This window comes from Centruroides vittatus, unplaced genomic scaffold (assembly GCF_030686945.1).
Source record: "Centruroides vittatus isolate TY-2023 unplaced genomic scaffold, ASM3068694v2 contig_1159, whole genome shotgun sequence".
NCBI lineage: Eukaryota > Metazoa > Arthropoda > Arachnida > Scorpiones > Buthidae > Centruroides > Centruroides vittatus.
Window position 1 is genome coordinate 2,515,687 of NW_027120745.1, and position 21,079 is coordinate 2,536,765.

At 33.0% G+C, this 21,079-nt stretch overlaps 1 protein-coding gene across 2 annotated transcripts; it reads right to left on the bottom strand.

Moving 5' to 3' along the window:
• Window positions 1–2,030: 2,030 nt before the first annotated feature.
• LOC136980781 (aldo-keto reductase family 1 member B10-like) lies at window positions 2,031–15,287 on the bottom strand. 2 transcript variants are annotated; one of them, XM_067276979.1, is made up of 10 exons: window positions 15,137–15,287; window positions 11,344–11,511; window positions 8,971–9,087; window positions 6,356–6,433; window positions 4,830–4,946; window positions 4,656–4,762; window positions 2,540–2,621; window positions 2,383–2,466; window positions 2,231–2,313; window positions 2,031–2,158 (listed from the first exon to the last, which is right to left on the bottom strand). In XM_067276979.1, exons 1-10 carry the CDS (start codon window positions 15,242–15,244, stop codon window positions 2,116–2,118), a joined length of 987 nt encoding a protein of 328 aa, XP_067133080.1. In that variant the 5' UTR covers window positions 15,245–15,287; the 3' UTR covers window positions 2,031–2,115. The 2 variants fall into 2 exon arrangements, with proteins under 2 accessions (XP_067133080.1, XP_067133087.1); XM_067276986.1 differs by lacking the exon at window positions 15,137–15,287 and adding an exon at window positions 14,694–14,828.
• Between the last annotated feature and the right edge of the window lie 5,792 nt (window positions 15,288–21,079).

Consider the following 21,079-nt stretch of genomic DNA (forward strand, 5'->3'; position numbering starts at 1 on the left):
TTATAACTGTGTAATAAATTTTCTTAGTTCTCTCGTGTCATGCGTTATGTACGCAATTCTTTACATTTATTTAAAGAATATTACCTAATTTTGAAATAAATCATATCAGAATTATTGAAATAAAATTGTATTATATAAAGAAGTTATTTTAAAAAATGAAATTCATTCTATTTTGTTGAGAAAACAGGTCAATAACTATTTGTATAGAATCAGAAAATTTATCTATCTGGTTTCTTTTCCTTTAAATTAGCGGCAGTCAACCTTTCTGTCCACCCGGACCACTAAAATCACAATTTTGAATCCCGCGCACCACCATCACGAATTTTTTTTTTTAAACGATACAAACATCTGTAGAATAATTATCATAAGTTCCATTTTACTTAAATAATAAGGAATTCAATTGTTTAATTATAACAAATTAGTGTGAAGTTTGTTGCTGCTTGTTTAAAATAAGTTTATGGACTCGGCTCTTCCACGAAGGTCAATAATTGCACTCATATTATTATTTATTGGTAAGTCATTTCGTGTTTGGTTTTTAGATTCGAATATAAAAAAACCCTCAATGCGTGAGAAGAAACCAAGAATTTTGCATTTCTTTCGTAATACTTCGCGTAACCAATGTCCAAATTACGTCATTCAATTTGCACGTACACACATATCGGTGTTCTAAGAATTTTCTTTTGTATTATTTTATTTATGTAATTTTTAAATAACTTCGTCTTTAATTTGACAATTATGTCTGAACATGCAAATTTAATGGAAGATTCCTGGTGTTTTTTATCTAATAGCAGCCACACGTCCTCTTAATCTTATTTCGGTTAAAATGCACCTAGGTAGTCCAAGATGGCGGCGTTTCCGGTTACGAGTTAAATATTTTAGAAATAACGATCGATTTGATTATTTAACGATGGAGCCAAATACTCTATTACCACTTTTTCCAGTACATCGACTAAGTTGTTTGTTCGTTTAGTTAAGGCGATCTGCCTAGGGGGAACGCCTTCCGGGGTCTTTTTAAGGGTAACTGGCCTCCTATTACAGACTTGGAGAAAACCCGGAACTCCGCATGGACAACCCGTCCTGGTGAGGCGCGAATCCACGACCGAACTTCGTTCAGGGAACGGAACTGCTTGGCCACTGGTGGGCCCTTGACCGTAAGTCTATGCCTAAAATTTAATTTCTTGCCGATTCCGAAATTCTCTTGATGCTTGTGGGGTGGCATTGAAGTCGGTCTTTGGCCAGTAATAAATAGATTTTTAATAATTAATGTGGATTTATTTCTATTGAGTATCGTCAACTTTCGTTTCCTGCAAATTCTGACTTTCCATCCCCGCTGAAGTGGTGTTGAAGTTGGGAGTACATTTGGGAGTAAACGCATCCATCGCTAATAGCGAGGTTGAGGCCGGAGTTTTAAACACGAAAACCTGTACGTCGGACGTTCGCGCCGCTTTTCCGTAAGGCTAGAAATTTGGCAATGGCGTTTGGAATGTCAAGCATGATTCCACTGACTTCCCAAACACCATTGTCAAACTTCTAGGCTTACAGCAAAGCGGCGCCGAACGTCCGACGTACACGTTTTCGCGTTTAAAAACTTTGGCCTCAACCTCGCTATTGTTTACAATTTTTATAAACTTTTACGATTAGTGCTTTAAAAATGCATCCAAACGTAATAGTAAATCTAACAGTAGAGATAAATGCGTGACGTGTCGCTTGATTACCACGGAAACTAAACTTGACATTATAAAACAGAGTTAGGTGAAAAAACACCGGGTACTAAGCTGTAGTGAAGAGGTAAATGAGCGTAATGTATTCTATTAAGTACATTAAAGGATCAAACACTAACAATAATATGTGATTATTTTGTGTAAAAATGTACAGTATTTTATAGATTAGTTTTCGACTTATCATAAAACCTTGGCAACTTAACCAGTTTGTAAGTAAAAGAGCAACTGTGTTTTCATATTCAAGAAACTTTTAGTTTTTCAAAGATTAAATTTTGTGTGTGCAAGTCAAAAGAAAAAGTATGGCACTGATTACATTGTAAATTACACTATTTCATGAGCATTCCAAAGTGGTTATTTATTCTGTCATTTCAGTAAAAATAATAGATAAACAACTTTAGAAGGGAATTGAAAAAGGATAATGAGGATGATCTTTTGACCTAAAAAGTAAAAATATCAATTTAAAGTTTAACAAATTAAAAAGTTGTTATAGAAAATTAAAAATAATTTACCATGCCAAATGACAGACTCTGTAGTCACGATTGAATCCAGCAATGGTTTCCATTTCTTCTGGTGTAAGTTCAAAATCGAACAGCTAGAGATAAATAATGTATACTTTAAATCCTGTCACAATCTTTCTGTTAATTAATAGCTATTAACTAACCTGAATATTAGAAATTATCCTTTCTTTGGTAACACTTTTAGGAATAACGATAACGCCTCTTTGGACCTGAAAACGCAATAATACCTGTAAAGAAATGATGATATTTTAAAATTTGAAACTTCATTGAAAGAATGTATAGTAGTAAAACAAATTCTACCTGAGCAGAACTCTTATTATATTTTTTTGCAATTTCTTTAATTTTAGGTTCTTCTAATAATTGAGGATCATCTGGTTTAGCCCTAAGATTTAAAAACAAAAATTTTTTTTTTTAGAGTATTTCAAACATTATACATTTAGCAAATGTGCACAGGGATTAATAAGCAACACTGTGAAGTCAATGGATTATTTAATATATACAAAAAAGGGAAGTTATTAAATGAAAGCAACACAATTAAACAAAGTATTAATATTCAAAAATCTATGGTATAATGAAATCAACAGTATGACAATACTAATAAAAAAAGTTGTCTAACCAATCCAAATTTAATAAATCACCCAAATCTATTAACTATATTAGCATACTGTATTTTGTTTTTTGAAATACATACATACACACACACATCAAATAGAACAAAATTTTTATTCCCGAAACATTTTTAAATTCTATCAATTTAATCTATAAAATTTTATTTACATGTAATATAATAAGTAAATGAGACACTTTTTTTTATACTTGTGATATTTTTAGGTAAAACAAATGTTTTTTCTGGTGTAAACAGAAAAAACATTTCAAAATATAAAAAAAAAAACAGTATCTAATTAACAAAAAAAATGATAGTCATTGAAAAATTTATTTTAAATAATTAAAATGTCAATATTATATGAGTAATTAAAAACAAAATTATGCCATCAGATAGATATAGGTTAAAAAAAAAAATTAATAAAATTATTGTGACATCTCAATGCTGGGCTGCAATTTTTAATCATTTTCAATTTACTAAAATCAAGAGCATATATTTTAAATTAAATAGTGTTTTCCTCCTGTACATTATATTTTACCTGATAACAATAGTTGTCTAACTCCATTCTGGAGAAAATTTTTTAATTGAAATAGCATAATTTTCAGTCCAGACTAAAAGTTCTTATATAGTTAATTGGGGCCTCTGGCCTCTAAACTTTCCATTTCTGGTCTCGACTTTCATCTATCTAATGCTGTTAGAGATTAATGAAGGACAGACAGGCACCAGTGAGAATTTATAAATCTGCAATTTGAAAATTGCAGCTTGACGAATTATCATCGTCACAAATACATTGCACTTTTCATTTGGCCGCGTTTCTTTATGCGGCGAGAGTGTAGCGAAATGACGTCACGAGCAATGTTGGCCAATTAGAAACCACTATCAGCGTGTTCGCTGTAAAGCGTTTATCGAGTGCTGCGTAAAGAAATGCGGGGTTTTTGTCAACTATCTCCACAGAAATAGTAGGAACTGCATATCTATAAAATGTTCTAATAAAAACATATATATTTTTTTCTAGAAAGATGTGGAAGATGTATTTATTTTTAAAATAATTATTAGATTAATTAATAAATATAAAAATGCATAAATTTCAATTATTAAGAATCCCACAAACAACTGTTTAAAAGTTAATTAAAAAGAATTTGAATATATTAAATAAATAAAATTGTCGGAGTCAACATTTTGTACAAAATTAACTTTTTTAACAGTCAAGATTTTCAAAACATGATAAATATTTTCTGCTATTTTTTTCAAAACTAAAACTTTCAAAATAGTTTCTTCAAGCTCAAATCCTAAATAAAAAACATTTCAAAAAACTTATAAATGAAATAATATAATTTCAATATTACAAGTTATTATGAACTTATAATGTATTGAAATACGATAGTTAAGATATCTTTTGATAATTTTATTGAATAAACTAAGATTCATTTTTATGTTATCTTGCAAAAAATAAATAAATTGCATTAATAATTTTGTATATTGCTAAATAAACTATAAAAATATTACAATATAAAAAGTGTTATGACTAAAATCAAACTATATTCAGAATAAATATAAACTTATATTATTTGTTATTCAATAAACAAAATAAAATATAAATAAAAAGTAATTATTAATTTTTTTTACAAAATTATGATGATATATAATTTAAAATAATATTTAAAAAGAAAAAAAAAACTTACAAATATTTAATTGCTTCATTATATTTCAATTTATTTTAGTGAAATGTAATGAAAGCATTCAAATAAAAAATGCTTACTCACAAAATCTGAAGGCAACGTTATAACAACAAAGAAAAATATTAAGTTTTACCAGGGACGATCTGGCGATCCTAAAGGACTGTAAGCTGTAACTTTTATGTCTAAACTTTTACAGAATTCCAATAATGGACATTGAGTTAGATATGGATGACATTCCACCTATAACATCAACAATATTCAGTGCGCTATTTTTTTTCTCATTCAATGCAAACAAAATTGATATTACCTGAAGCATTACTGGTTTTATTGTAGCATTAGAACAAATTCGTTTAATTTGAACACTGTTAAAATTAGAAAGGCCAATGGATCGAACTAGACCTTTCTTATGACATTCTTCCATTGCCTATAAAATGAAATTTAATAAACTTTATCAAAAAGCTATACAAATTTTTATTAGATATGTTTGGAATAGTATAGAATAACTTTCAATATTAAAAAAATTTTTAACAAATAATAATAATTTTATATTTATCAATAAAAAAAACTATTGTTATTAAACTAATTGAAAATACCATATTTACTTGAATGTAAGAGGCACCTTAATTGCTACATGCTCACCCACAGATTTTTTGAAAAAAAGAATTTATTGCACGGTGAAATAAATTATATGTCACTGTTTTCCATGATATCAAAGTTGGAAACAACTTTGCTTTCCATATTACAATCTTTTGGGCATTGAATCCAGCTAATGCTCATATTTCCACACACAATCATCCCCAATACCATTTAAAACATCAGAAATGTAACATTTATTGAAAATACTGCACAACTTCTGGGATTTTCATCCAAATACAGTAGAGCATCGATTATCCGACCCTCGATCAACCGTCACATCGGTTAACCGACCGCGTTCTAGTCGGCAAATTCAAATGTCCGCTAGTGATGTGGCGCTACAATATTTGGCTATGTCTTGGCTATTTTAATATTATTTTTGTTAAATTTTTGCGTGTTTAAGCTGGTAACACTGGCTCGACCACAAAAGGGAGGCCAGTATTTAAACCAGGCTTAATTTTATTTAATGACGCTATCCAATTGCTGTTTTTAAAATGTGTATGAGATTTAGCGGCAAAAAACGAGTGTCAGCTGTGAAGGAAAAGAAAATTTTGGACTTCTTTTTCTAATGTATAGGCTTATTTTATGTAAAATATGTAACCCGAATATATATATATATTTTTTGTTTTATATTTTTCAATATACAGTACAGTACTGTATTTATTTTGTGCAAAATAAAGAAATAATTTTTAAAAATACAATAGTAACAATTATTATTTTTTTAAAAAATTCAGTTAAGGCTTAACATCGATGAAAATTCAAGGCGAAGTAGGTTAATAGTTATATACTAATATACTAATTACATGGGATATACTAATAATGCATTTTTTCATACTTTTCGGTTATCTGTTTTTTCAATTATCTGACCAATCCAAGTCCCCAATTGAGTCGGATAATGGATGCTCTACTGTACTTATGATGATACTATAATAGACTAACAAGATTGAGCTAAGTTGACCTCTTAAATATTTGTTATTACAGATATTAGTTTAATAAAATTGTTAAAATGATGCACTGAAATTAGTGACTTCTAGTGACAGAAATAAGATGCATTGCACAAAGAGGTTGCTAAGTATGACACTACATTGAATCTAAAATGCACCCTATTTCCATTGATATTATTACCCTGAAAAAAGGCCATCTTATATTTGAGTAAATATAGTAAACTAACATAAAAGTATTTAAAAATTATAACTGTACCTTCCAAGTTTCTAAGTAGTCAACATCACTGTATAGAAATTTGCCAGTTTCATCTTTTGGAAACAATTCACCACCTTCCTTTAATAAAAAATAAAATAATTAATCTTCTTTTTTAATTTCCATATAAGGATTGCTTTAAATGTTATAAAATTTATATTAATGAAATTCACAACCAATTCATTAAGATAAAATGAATTATGAATATAAAATGGCAAGTTTTACTTTTAATATCAATGGTGATAACAGAGTCAAAAACATTAATAAAAACTGTCAAGCCCACTTTTAGCAAAATCGGTAATTGCAAATTACCAGTGTTGTGAATATTTTTCTCTCTCTTTGAATTTGCAATATGATTATGCTAAAATGTTTGAATATTATGAAGTAATGTAAAGAACATAGAATAAGTTACAATAAAATTTTAAAATCTGTTATATAAAAGTAAAACCTTTTTGCAACAGTTTAATATCCTTTCCTAGAATGAAAAGAATGCATTTATCAGAAGGTAACTAATTTTAAAAAAGAGAAAGCAAGAGACTTTTCAAAGCTTTTGAGAAAATTGGATTTTGTTTCTGGATATTGATGCTTTAGTACTTCAAAGATAGGCATGGATTAGTTTTCAAGAATATATGCCGAGAAAGCAGACACTGTTGATTGTTATAAAAGAATAGTCAATCATAGTTTTCTTTTAGCCAATGTAAATCTCAAATTGAAAAACAAATCTATTGAAATCTTAATATTTTAAAAACTGTTAATGGTTAAGACATTTAGTTTGAAAGGTAAAAATTGCTCTGATGATAAAGATCTAAAATTACAATGAAAGTATGGTATCATCAAACATGGATAATTTTGATAAAAATTCTTAGTTCTTTGTAAGTCTAAAAAGATCCCATCACTCACACCTGACTGCAATTCTGGATCTGACTGAATCAATGATGGATATGATTAATATAGCCGCTTACTGTCCACAGGGCAAAAACAATTTTAAAAACTCCTTGCTTTACTTAAATAAAAACATATCTTACTCACATAAGGAATTCTTTTCCCTTACGATATCAAGCATTAATGTTTCTGTGCTTAAAGAAAATACAACACATTCCACCAGTCTAGAATACACCTGCAAATTGATAAATGCTTGCCTGTCAATATATTGAATGCTGTCAAATAGTAAACCAAACCTGAATTATATATTATCAAATGAGAACACCAGATTTATATATTTACTTAACTATAACCTAACTAAATAAATATAATTATATACTATGCTAGGAACTTAAAGCTGGCAGAGTGAAAGCTTAAATTGGCAACAATTTGCAGAATAAGCAGAAGTTGCATGTTCAATTTTTACTCCAAATCAATTTTTTTCCCAAAATATTCTAATTTAATTAACTATAATTATTAAATTTCATAGAAGGCAGAAATTTAATTGTCCACCTTTAATTCAAATTACATATTATCTATATATTTAATTTTTCAGCCCTGATAATGATTCATGGCATTATCACAATTATCAATGTTTGTTATTTTTGGGGATAGTATAGATTGCACCATATTGAATTTTGGGACTGAGTATATATTTGAACTGAGGGGACAGAGACGAGTTCAACAATACCTTACTTTTGGACCGGAGACGAAAAATAAGAAAGTTATCACACTTTTTTAATGCTTTCATGCAGACAGCACCGTAGTTGCTAGTGCTGCCATCTCGCAGTAAAGTCTGCAAACAAATTTAAAAAAAACACTCTGAAAGGCAAGAAATTGCATAAACAGTCGAACGCCACTTCCTTTTTTTCCTTTTGTTCAAGCATTGCAACTCCCGATCACAATAGTGCGGTCGGCTCGTAGTACTAGCCGACTGCGAGCAATAGCGAGGCTGAGGGGCCATAGCCCCCGAGGTCGAGGAGCGCGAGGGTGTGCTAAAAGGATTTAACTCGAACTGCAGACGATCTGTGTGCTCGTGGTTCAACATATGCCTCTGTTGAAGGTATATATGGCCGACTTGCCGGACTGCCTGTTAAACATGCGATAGGCTTAGCGGAGAGAGTGACGCAACTCCTGAACATCGCGCGATTGTCGAAAAAAGTATGATAACTTTCTTATTTTTCGTCTCCGGTCCAAAAGTAGGGTATCGTTGAACTCATCTCGGTTTAATGTTGTCAAACTTTTTATTATTCGAGTTCAAATATATACTCAAAGTCCCGAAATTCCGTAGGGTGTAATCTATACTACACCCTTATTTTCAGTTAGTTTCAAACTTGCTGTAGGCAAATTCAACTATATGAGACAGATAAAATGTATTGGTAAAATTGGTAACTTGTTAGAAACTTTTTTTAAGTATATTATTTCTTAACGATTTATATTTTTCATGCTTTCAAAACAATTCATCACCAATTAAGAAAAATTCATTTGTCACAATGTAATAGACATAGTAACAGATTTTCAGTTACAGTAAGTTCATATTAGAATTATTAGATGATGTGTAAAAGTTTATATCTATAAAAAATTATTTATTTACAAAAATTGATGTCAATCATTATTTCTGTAAGAAAGAATCTTACATTATATTTCAATACTTCATTTATATTTTTTGTTAATATTTAATTTAAAATAAATCTTACCTTATAGCCCAATGGCCAATGGATAAGATAGAGATCAAGGTAATCAAGTTTCAAAGATGACAATGATTTATTCAGGCATTCAAAAACTTTATCCTTACTATGAAAAGTATTCCAACACTGAAAATTGAAAATTAAAATTATTTCTATGTTAAACTTTAAAACATTTAATTTTACTTTTAAACTTCTAACTTATTAAAGAAAAGCATTTGTTTTAATTAATTTTGGAAAGTATACAAAAATACAAGTTGTATAACTTTCCAAGCAAAAAACATTAAGATACATTAGCACAAAGTTAAAATTGTGTGTAAAATTGTTGTGAGATTGTATTTAAACTTTTTATTATTCGAATTGTTAAACACAAGATCGTGTTATTAACTCAATCACTTGGCTTTTGACTCCACCTTTATTTAGTTAATAAACTTTTTATATTATTAATTACTATAAAATAACAAAATTCTTAATTTTGAGTATAGAAATGAATTTAAAAAAAAAATTGTAAATACTAATAACAATTAAAATCGTCATTAATTAAGTATGACCCCACTTGAGATACAACACACAATTTGCTCTATCAAACACCCCCTTGACTTTTAACCACAAAAATTTAATAGCATCAATGCCCCTTACAGCCACCATGCTTCTTAATCATACCTCATCCTGAGATATTAAATGAAATGGATGCCAACATACACACAAAATTTTATCCCCCATCATTGACTTTTTTGGGTTCAAGGGTCTCAAAACGTCAAGATTTGCAAAAACCCAGAGGGTTAGATTCGACATGATTCAAATACTTTACAAATACAGACAGTTTACATTCAAATATAGTTTTATTTGTGGCTGTTATATTTTTATTCAAATGGGGTTATTTCTTTTGCATTTTGCAGTATTTCTCATGAATATAAGTAAGTAAAATTAGAAATATTTGTTAATATAAATTTATTTTATTAAACTTACTTTAAACATTTGATCTTCTAAAACAAGTTTTTAGAAGATCAAGTAAGAAGTCTTTAAGGAAGAGAATTGTATGGCATTACAAAAGCAAGATATCAGTCTAGAAATGATCTCGAAATTATTTACTTTTTACATTAGTATTTATAATTATAAGTTTCAGAGAATTTCAACTCCATTAGCATTTATCATCATCTTAATGTTCATTTTTCTCCTGGTATAATTAATAATGTTAAATAACCCTCAAAACCATCTAGGTATGTCCTGTACTTGGTCACAATGTGATATTCAGTAGTGCTCTATGCTGTAGAATGCCACAATTTTATTGATTGAATATAAAGCTCATACTGTTGTAGAAAGATTACTTTTTTTAAACAAAAGATATAGTCTTTGACCTTCTGGATGAGAATGACTTTTGGAAAATTTAGTTGCATAAATTACAGGTAGACACACAATCTATATATATAAGAAAAAAGTCTGTCTATTTATCTGTTCCCATTTTTCAGTGTCTTATTACTTTTTATTATATATTTTCAAAAGTAAAATAAGAATGCTTTCTGTTTCTTGATTTTCCATCTATTTGCATAAATCAATAAATATCAGCTTAAACTGTTTATTTTTTGCCACTTACATTAATTTCATTTTTATCAGTTAATTTCACTGGTTTTTCACTTCTGCCAACAACATCAGTCTTATTAACAGCGATCTTTGTAGTTTAATCTGAACCATTTTATTTCTTTATCAGCATCTGCAGTATTTTTATATGATTCACAAATAAAATATTTCTCTGTTGACTCATAAAAGCCAAATTAATTAACATCAAAATATGTTGTTGCCACACTAAAGTTATTTTATATAATCCATATGATTAAATCAATCATCCATATTAAAATACTAATGTATGATCAATGTGTGAATCTATATTTTTGCACATTTGATTTTAATAATTATGAAAAATGCAGTTTTAAATTTATAGACATTTTTAATTTTTATCCATACTTAAATATTCAGTAGCATGTGCACTATTGAAAATAAAGTTAAATGATGATGATGATGATAAGAAGCAAATAAAAAGTAATTGAAAGTATGTATTGAAACTAACATCTGCAAAGTGAGCCTTTGTCCTGATATATTTTTAGGAATCAACTCATCACTGATTTCAATTCATTATAACAATGTATCAACTACTAACTGACAAATAATACACAGTTTATGTAAGTCAGTTATATTACTAATTATAATTTTACATGAACATTGTTTATATTGCATCTTCATAATATACAGAATATGAATAAAATTAACATAATTTATTTTATTGAAAGGATGATGCTAAGATTTTCAATTTAAAGATAATATAATTATGCTCTATAGTATCTAAAGTATCTAAAACTTACACAATTAAAACAATTTAATTATACTTACTTTACTTGTTATAAACAAATCTTCTCTTTTAACACTCCCATCTGAAATTTTCTCCTGTATGGCATCGCCAACTTCTGCTTCATTTTGATAAGCAAAAGCACAGTCAAAATGTCTATAACCTGCATCAATGGCATCTTTAACAGCTTGTTTCACTTCTCCAGGCTTGGACTATATAAATATGTTACAAATTCAGTAATAAAATCCGAATAAAATTATCAAAGAAATAACTTTCTTCTATAGAACAACAAACATAGATTTGTTGTTCTATAGAAGAAAGTATGTATACAAACATGTACTGTACCTATGCATGTTTGTATACAAAATCAGTCTACATCAGTGATTCCCAAACTTTTTTGAGCCACTGTTCCTCTTGGGTCCATAAAGTTATACCCAATGCCCTCTAACCCATTTACCCTTGTGTGAGAAAGGCTTGGAAATATTCTTAGGAAGACTTTTCTATGAACCTTACACTTTGTGTCCTTACAAAACATTGTTCTCAGCATCTGGAAACTATGAAATGGAATGTTTCTCCTTTCGAGGACAGGGAAAGGTTGTCAGTGACCCAACCTTTGCCTATGGTCATTGTTTAGAACCCTACCTCCGGCATCCCCTGTAGCACTTGCTTCTTTTCACCCTCCTAGATTTACTCACCACCCACACGGGGCAGTAGCATCCACTTTTAGTCTACAAGGACTTTTTTAATGTTATAAATGTTATGTGAATTTGCTCTCATGAGCCTGCTTTCTATTCATGTTAATAAACTAACAGTTTAAAAAGATTCTAAATCATTTCGTCAATGCTAGGATGGTCAAAAAGATATTATATGCAACAGGGAGGAAGGGGGTCAAAAGTGGCTGAAAAACTGCATACACAATTAATGGCTAGCCCCAGAAAGTAAAATAAGATGTCCATTTGATGAGAATGAAATAGCTGTAATTTTAAAACTATTTATTCATTATACATGTATTAAAACAAAAAAAAACAGTAATAGTGATGACCGATTACAAGACAGAACTGCTAAATTTCTAAACAAAATTCTGCATATAAAATCTTAGTAAATCAAAATACCATAATCTTTATACTTTTATTACAAATACAGACTTGTAATAAAATACAGTAAGACCCCACTTAACATGGGGGATGTGTTCCTAGACAACAAAGTGCTAAATGAAACAGCATTAAATGAGGTCATTTTAACATAGAGTAAATAGGGAAAGGGAAACGCTGATTGGTGGAACGTGCACTGCTGAACTTATGTATATTTTCCAGGGGTTTGGGACTGCGCCATCCTGTTTATAGTTGACGGTTTTTGACTTTTGGGCTGTCCTGTAGATCTCCATTAACTCCAGATATCTGATACAGTCAAACCTGTTTTTATGCGGTGGATAGGGACCGCATTAAAAAAAACGCATAAAAAAATTGCACGAAACTTCACGAATGGCTGTAAAAAATAGTTTTCGCAACACAATTAAAAAAATATTTTTTTTTTATGCGGTTGACAGGGACCGCATAAAAAAAGTCTCACATAGAAAATAACTCAAAACCGTACGAAATAGAATTTATTGACAACAGATGTCAGCACTTGACTGCATCGTCTGGTCTATCGTCTGTTTTACATATTTTTGTCCAGGTGGTGTTTTGTTGACTTAAAAAGTAAATTATTTCATTTTTCACATATTCATGCAATAATATTACTATAATAAGTTCATTTATGCTATAATAAGTTTATTTAGCTATAATAAGTCAACGTGAGACATGACGAATCGCACGAGACTAGTCGCCAACTATACCGCACAAATAAAAAATTGCACAAAAAAAACCGCACAAATTAAAAATTTGCATTAAAAAAATCGCACATAAAAAGAGCGCATAAAAACAGGTTTGACTGTATATGATCTATCTGCTGTTCTATGTATGATTTTATGTATGATGTCCCTGGTTGAAAGACCTTCACATCATCTCCTTTCATCTGACATACTATTCCACTCAGTCTGGCTCAAGTCTACTCTTTTGCAGTGCAGACTATAGTTAACTGTCATTTACAATCTGTCTACGGAAAGAATGAACTCGAGAACAACGTCACACACAACATTGCTTCAGTTAAAGCAATCAGTACATTCCCTAATAACTTTTTGCTTAATATGTCAGGTAATTTGTGAATTTTATTTTATTTTCTCTCACTAGATAACAGAACGACTTTTTTGTTAATTGTGTTAATTTTTTTATAGCATGCACTTAACAATTACTACAGCCAACTTCCTCATATTCCAGTACCAGAATAAAAAGCTTTCAAGAGGAAGAAAGTGAAGAAGCAGAGGATAGTAGTAGCAGTAAAACTGAAGAATCAACTTCTAGTGACGATGATGAAGATGAAGAAGAGAAGGATTTTGATATATATAACACTGTTTATAAAGGCAGTGACATGTTTAACAAATGAGAAGGAAACCAGAAATAACTTGCCCCAACTAAGCAATCAATGGCTAATGCCCATTGGTTAATATCCAAATCGATTCTTTCCATAGACTGTAGCAAGCTACTGTTACAGTTTTACAAATTTTTTCTCTTAAATTATTGCAACTTCCAAAAGTTAATACACTGTGCTTATGGAGAAAATAGATGGTGATATATATGTAATGCATATTTGTTCTTATGGGGCTGCAATTTGAAAAAAATTGTAGACCTATAAATTCCCACCATTGTCCATCTCAGTTAATGTTACCTTAGGTGCCAAGATGGCGGCTCGTCGCTGATTCCATCAAGGAAACGGCAAGATTCTAGGTCCGAATGAGGAGGGCGGGAGGGGGGAAAATTGTTGACACCCCCTGTGCGAGCAAAAAAGTCAAAAGTAAGTCTCTAGTAAGTTGTAACAAAAAGCGTTCGAAACAGAAATTTTAGTTGTATTTGCGAAAATTTTCACTTTTAAATTTTACCCCATTTTTGAGGGTCTCGAAAAGTTCACATATAGTCATTTTGGGGGGCCTGTATCTCGGGAAGGGTCGCCCGTACACCCATGGTTTATTAGACTTTTTTTGTTCCTATCAGTATGCTCTACAGCTCTGTTAAAGTCCCAACCTCCTCATTCGGACCTAGAATCTTGCCCCAAATTATTAGAATAGGTTAGGTTAGGTTAGAAAGTGCGTCCCCACTGTTTCCTTGCTGGAATCAGAGACGAGCCGCCATCTTGGCACCTAAGGTAACATTAGCCTCCATCCCTCCTTTCGTAATCTGAAGAACGGAATTAGCAATTATGAAATGAAGAATGTATCGACTTAATTCAACACGTAGTTATTTTGGATCATTAGTGTGAAAGTTTTAAACTAGGCTGATTATAAAATACAAAAAAAAATTACCTTCCATGTACCCAAACCAACAATTGGCACCGATTTGCCATCGCTTAAAGGCACGAAAGGAACTTCGACACCCATTACCTAAGAATTTCCCTCCACTAACTTCGTATTGGAAACAGCGACCTCGCGCGTTAATATATTCAATTATTATTATTATTTTTTTTGATAAAATAAAAAAAATTACGTGTTTAATATTTAAAATTTTGTAGATAATAAATTAGTGTTTTATTTTAAAAAAATAGTAATTAAACAGCCACAAAATATTTTATTAAAATAAAATATATCCACCAGTCGATGCGAAATACAGAATGGACAGAAACATCGTATTTTTTCATATTTCAAAAATATATTATTATATGCAATAATAATTGTTAGCAGTCATAATATAAAACCATAATATTTATCATTTCAAGTTACTGTAAAATTTGATTACATAAAACACTTGCCTTCCAGGTTCCTAAACCGATTGCAGGGATTTTATAACCGTTAGAGAGCTGCACTCGAAGAACTCGTGTTGCCATGATGTTATCCACACTTGCAAGTGAGGATAACATTGCGTTGACCTCGAACAAAGTTTATTTTACGAAAACTGATAATAAATTAGACGGAAGATTCTTAACGTCGTTAATAATTGTAAATATAAGTCATTATGATATAACAGTTAACAACCGTCTATTAATTATGTTACAGTTCAAGGGGGAAGGAATGGCGGAAAGTACATTATTGTACTCAATGGGGAGGAGAGAGTCGACCGGTCGAGGCATTGCTGTGTGGATTTTTTAATGATACAGTATTAGTGGCGAATCAGTGGCGTGCCGTGACATTTGACGATAGGGATACTGTCTTTCTGTAAGAAGCCGACTTACAGGGGCAATCAATTAATTGCGCGTCAGGGCCCGTTCGTATTCGTTTGTTCGATAAGCCAGTAAAAACCGTATACTTCTTTAAATGTATTTTTAATAGATTATCCGACGTAGTTAATAAATAAGAAAGTTCAATATAATTACCTCCGTTATTAGATTCAATAAATTCCCTACGCCCTCTAAATGCCAATTCTCGCTTTGAGAAAAAACATATAACGTCTATTAATTTAGATATATCTATTAATCGTAATTATCTCGTTATAATTTTCAATATTTATTTTATATTGTCTACCAATGTTAAATTCTATTCCGCTTTGAATTCCAAATTGCTCCAATTTTATGAAGGAATCGTCACTCGTCATAAATTTTATCGTCAAAATGTCGAAATTTTTTTGTCGACGTATTTATATTTAATTTAGACATTAGTCTTTCTCTTTTAATAATGTTTTCTTTTTCATTATACGAGCCAAAACTTTTTTAAAATAAATTTTTGAATCACTAGCCACGATATAAGGGCTAAAATTAAAATTATCAGAAAAACTTACTCGGTAAAACAAAATGTGTGACGAATATACATGCCTAGTACAAAAAATTCAATTGTATGAATATACTTTTAAAAAAACTTATAATTAAATATAACTGTGTGAAGAAACGTACATAAAAATAACAAAATATTCTTCACTTTTTAAATCTTAAAACAATCCACTTAGTGAAATAGCTCCCTACTAGTGGCTAATGAATGGAATCGGAGACGGTCCAGGTAGGTGTGTGCGTGCCAAATCCCGAGGGTGCCGATACCGGTCAATGTCAAATGCCTCTTTTGACGCATTACTAGTATATATCAAAGGACGCGACAGGGTTGTTGTAGATTTTAAATATTTCTCACCATAGCTGTAAAAATCTAAATATGTTAAACTTAACAGATTGTGAAGTCCGACACAGAGAATAAACAGATTAAGCCAGGGACAAGCCACTATTCTTTCTCCTCGAATTTCTGCCTTTTATAAAAAATCCTCTGTGTCGGACTTCATTTTCGTTCGGCCGTATTATAAAGGTTTTTCGGTATTTTTAATATTAACTTTATCCAGTTTGATGTTGCATTAATCCGCGAAACCCGCAACCCCGACGGCGACCGAGGAATCTTTCCGAAAAGCGAAAAAAAATTGGGCGAAATCCTAAAAATTTGATTTATTTCACGCCATGGCCGAAAATGGACGAAAAAAATGTTTATTCAAACGAATTTCGGGCGATTTTCGGAGACAGTCGAGCCTCGAGACGTAGAATTGAAAAAGATCTCCACGTTGGACATTCTGCACTATGTAAATGCAGAAGATAATTTATTTATCAAATTCCGAACACAAGAAAATGACTGAAGCGAAATTTAAAAAGAAAAAAATATATATATAAATTAATTTAAAAAATAAAATTGACTTTTTTAAATTCGAATTTTTACGTAATTCGAACATTGTTGACGCGTTTTCTAACGTTTGTTCGAAAAACGTCACGCATGACGATTCGCAGTTCGATTGTGTTTCTGGTTGTGGTCGGACGTGCTTTTCTTGTGCTCTTGGATTGCGTTGGTTTTTTTTGCGGTTTGCGGACTTTTGCGGAAAAGACTGAAAATTTTTGAGGTAAGTCTTAGTACATATTGACCCTAGACGTAAGAATTTATTTAATATTACTTGGAGAATCGGTCCCAGAAGACATCGTTCGATGGTCGTCCGTTTGCGCTTCGGATTCGAATCTTTTAGATTTAAAAAGGCAGCTGCGGTAAGCATTTTGCTTTTCTCGGAAGAATTTAAGGATTAATTTAAGCTCAAATTAGTTTATTGGAAGATCTATGATATTTTTAAAAAGATTTTCAAGTTTATTTCGTGTTAATTTTATATGTTCTTCCCTATGTGCTTTTAAAATGGCGTTGGACAAACGAAATATTAGGAAATTTAGTAACAATAGCGCTGTCAGTCGATCGGAGAATACTGGACGAACGAGAGGAATGATTTGTTCTAGTTTTGGGGGTGGCGAGGTAAAGATGACGTTCGATTATAGAAAATCTTGCTTCTAATCCCTTGTGGAGAATGGAAACGGAAGGCGGCCCCGGTAGGGAGTGTCTCGATCCCAATCCGTCGTCACTCGGGGGATTGAAACGTAATAATTCCAGATATTTAGCCTTAAAATTGAAAAAGAATCCATTACGTCAATCGCAATTCGTTAAGCGCTTTCTAATCTCCATAAAAACGGCAATTGTTGCAACACGATTTTGCGTCACTTTGCACGTTTTTCGCTTGCCGGACGGACGTATGCGCTCTTTGCTCCGGTTTTCGGTGTGTTTTTTACCTTTTCTCAGTGTTTTTTGCTACCCGAAGTGGTTTTAAGAAGACTTTTGGACGCTCGACAGTACACAAAGTAAGATTTTAATTAGAATTTAGCTAGCTGTAAGATTTTATTTTCGTTTCGTTTAGTCCAACTTTCGGAGACGACATCGGCCGGCGTATTTGCGTTTAAATCTGCCGTCGCTTGTGAATTAGGACTTTTAAACAAGCCGCCACATTGGAAAGCGACCGAAGCGCCGAAAACGGATTAAGTATTTGCTCATTGGTTTATTTTCGTAATTAATTCATTTATATTTTATTAACACGGTCAAAGAATAAGGATTATTTATAGAAATTGAATTAAAAATTATTTAATGCTAACTTTAAATACGAATTTTAACTAAAATATACTCTGGTAACATTGATGGACGGAGACCGTATTCTGAAGCATCGGATGTTCCTTGGACAGGTCAAAAATTTCGCCCTTTGATCTCCGACTTCTCCGTTCAATTTATGTATTAGTTACAACGCTTTTCAATGGCTTATTTTGCCAGAATTAAATTGTCTGCACTAATACTAATACACTTAACACTTATCTATACAGGATGGACACAAAGAATTCTTTACCTTAGGCTGTTTGGGTCTTTCCACAAGGTAGTCTTTTCTGAGTGCAGTCGATCTTCCACACTTACGTAACCCTCTGCCAATTCTTCGGGCCACTTGAACGTTCGTGTCCCGAATGTCGAGTTGGGCTGTGGGCACGTTTCGCTTCTTCGTACGTTTGTCTTGTGTTTTGGTCGACTCGTTGGCAATTTCTTTGCACGAAACTCTTTTAAATGCCGTCGTTGCGTTTATGTGGCGTACACGTTAGGGTAACTTGCTCTATAAGGAAACACTTGTTACGACTTGGGCTCGAGTGCCTTTTCCTCGTGGCTACGTGCGGCGTGTCTTTAATTTACTGTCGTACAAATACAAATTACACGTAAGAGAGTTTCTTCGTTCCGGGTCGGTCGTCTCTACTGCAAATACAGTTGGAACGTTCTAGCAATTTCCGGTAGGATCTAACGCGAACTATCCGAATTCCGATTCGTCGTGAGTATAATCTTGGACTTTTTCTGCGTTAATCGGTCCCAGAAGACATCTCGGCACGTCGTTCGATGGTCGGATTCGAATCTTTTAGATTTAAAAAGGCAGCTGCGGTGAGCATTTTGCTTTTCTCGGAAGAATTTAGACATTAATTTAAGCTTTTGTTTTAATCGACTAATTGCAAACTTCTTTTTTTTCAGAATGAAGATGGAGTGGTTTCGCCGGAGGTTCCGACGGAAGAATGCGGTGGCGCCGGAGGGAGGGGGTTCCTCGGACGGCTCCGATGAGACGTTCGAGGATCCGGTGGTGGACTTGGTCTCTGCCGAATGTTCGGCGTCGTTGGAGACCGTCGAGCGAGAGGCAGCGGGTGGTGACGACCTTCCCCCAGTGCGTGTGGCGTGGCACTCTCCCGGAGGCGGGAGAGTTCTGAGTCCATTCCACTTGGCCAAGGTCGTCAGGGATCAGCCAGCCACAGGCCTTGTTGTGGAAGACGTACGAAGTGACAGCAGCTCCGACTCCTCTTTTTGGGTTTCGTTGTTACTTCGTATTTTCGCGATGTCTGCCTCTTCGTCCACGCTCGCGACGTCGTCGCCATCGTCTTTCGGAAGTCGGAACGGGGAAGAATCGGAGGAGAGCGCCGCCGAAGTCGAGGGACCGCGGTTTTGTTGCTGCGGGTGGCTGCGTTTCCCTTGGCCTAGGCGGTGATCCTCTTCGATTTTCCCCAGCTCGTCCTTTGCACCCGGATGCGACATTCTGACCGGATTCGACACTTTTCTCCCGGACGTGACTGTCTCCTACCCGGACGTGACCCACGGACTTGTCTCCCGAACGTGACACTCGATAGACGACAACGGATTTGACTCCCGATTGTGACCACCCGGACGTGACACGTTTACTCACCGGACGCGACATTTGACCGACCTTTCTTCCCAAACAGCTGTTACGAGGATTGAGCTTCCGGTTAGGTTAGGTCAGGTCCTTCGCTCTCCTCATGACACTGTTCGGGAAGAAAGACTAGCTGATACAGGTAATAATGTTGACCTTAGATAATAAATGAATGAACTTCTTCTTTTCTCACTGTCTTTGTGTTTTGTAGGAACATTTGGGAGGGAGAATACTTCTCCCTCCCCAACTTTACCACGAAGAGGACGAAGTGGCCATTTATCGTACAAGTGAATATTTTCCGAAGTCTCCGATGGTAAGAACTCTTTCGTTTCATTTTCAACACATCTTATTCTCGTACGTAATTTACTGTTTTTCTGTTTTTAGACATGCCGAAGATGTTCTTCGATCACACACACACACACCACGGACATAACATCACTGTACACGAAGATATACACCGTTTAACCTTTACTCGAATTCTCGCACTCACGCACTTACACGTCAAGCGCCCCGTTCTGTGTATGTAATTCGACACAATGAAACAACCCGAACACTCGCTTCCCACAAATGCAACCCCTGGGTCCTCGTCCCGGGAAGTGGAAACGCCAATTTTAAAGATTAAAATACTTTAAATTGGCGGCCGAAGGGGCTCTGGTAATCACACATCTTGCATGGATTAAATGGAATTTCCCACATTAGCATCAATAATCGTTTTGTGATGAATTTTTCTGTTAAATTTAGTGTGGTAAGAAATTATCTGCGCACAAATCTCGCTCGTATTTTAGTATTGCTAACTCGTTAAAGATCTTCTGCTTATCGTATATTTCATCATACTTGCAAGTGTCATGGCAGCTGGTTTTGTTCATCGAGAACTGTCTTAAGCTGGAAAATTGATATATTTATTCACATTTTATGCGTCGCGGGCCGCAAAATATATGAATGCGGCCCGAGGACCGCAGGTTGCTCATCTCTGCCCTAGACCATCACTGACGCGCAATTAACTGATTGCCTCTGGAAGTCGGCTTTTTACAGCAATGCAGCTTCCCTGTCATCAAATGTCACCGCACGCCACTGAATCTTATCATTTATTTCCATTATATCATGTTAAACCGGTGATATTACGGATTTAGTGTGTCCCATCTGTAAGCGAATGCAGAAAAAACGTGTAGAATTCTTGTATAATGTTAATTTTTTAACTGTTACTTTGGCAGCATCATTTACAATCAAATTTAATGAATGCATA

What these genes read in the sequence shown, in the direction of transcription:
- LOC136980781 (XM_067276979.1), bottom strand. Translation starts at nt 15,244, where the DNA reads ATGTTATCCTCACTTGCAAGTGTGGATAACATCATGGCAACACGAGTT. An exon ending in ACTACTTAGAAACTTGGAAG is followed by an intron (nt 4,947 to 6,355) that starts GTACAGTTATAA and finishes TTCATTTTATAG; the next exon opens with GCAATGGAAGAATGTCATAA. An exon ending in TAAAACCAGTAATGCTTCAG is followed by an intron (nt 4,763 to 4,829) that starts GTAATATCAATT and finishes TTGATGTTATAG; the next exon opens with GTGGAATGTCATCCATATCT.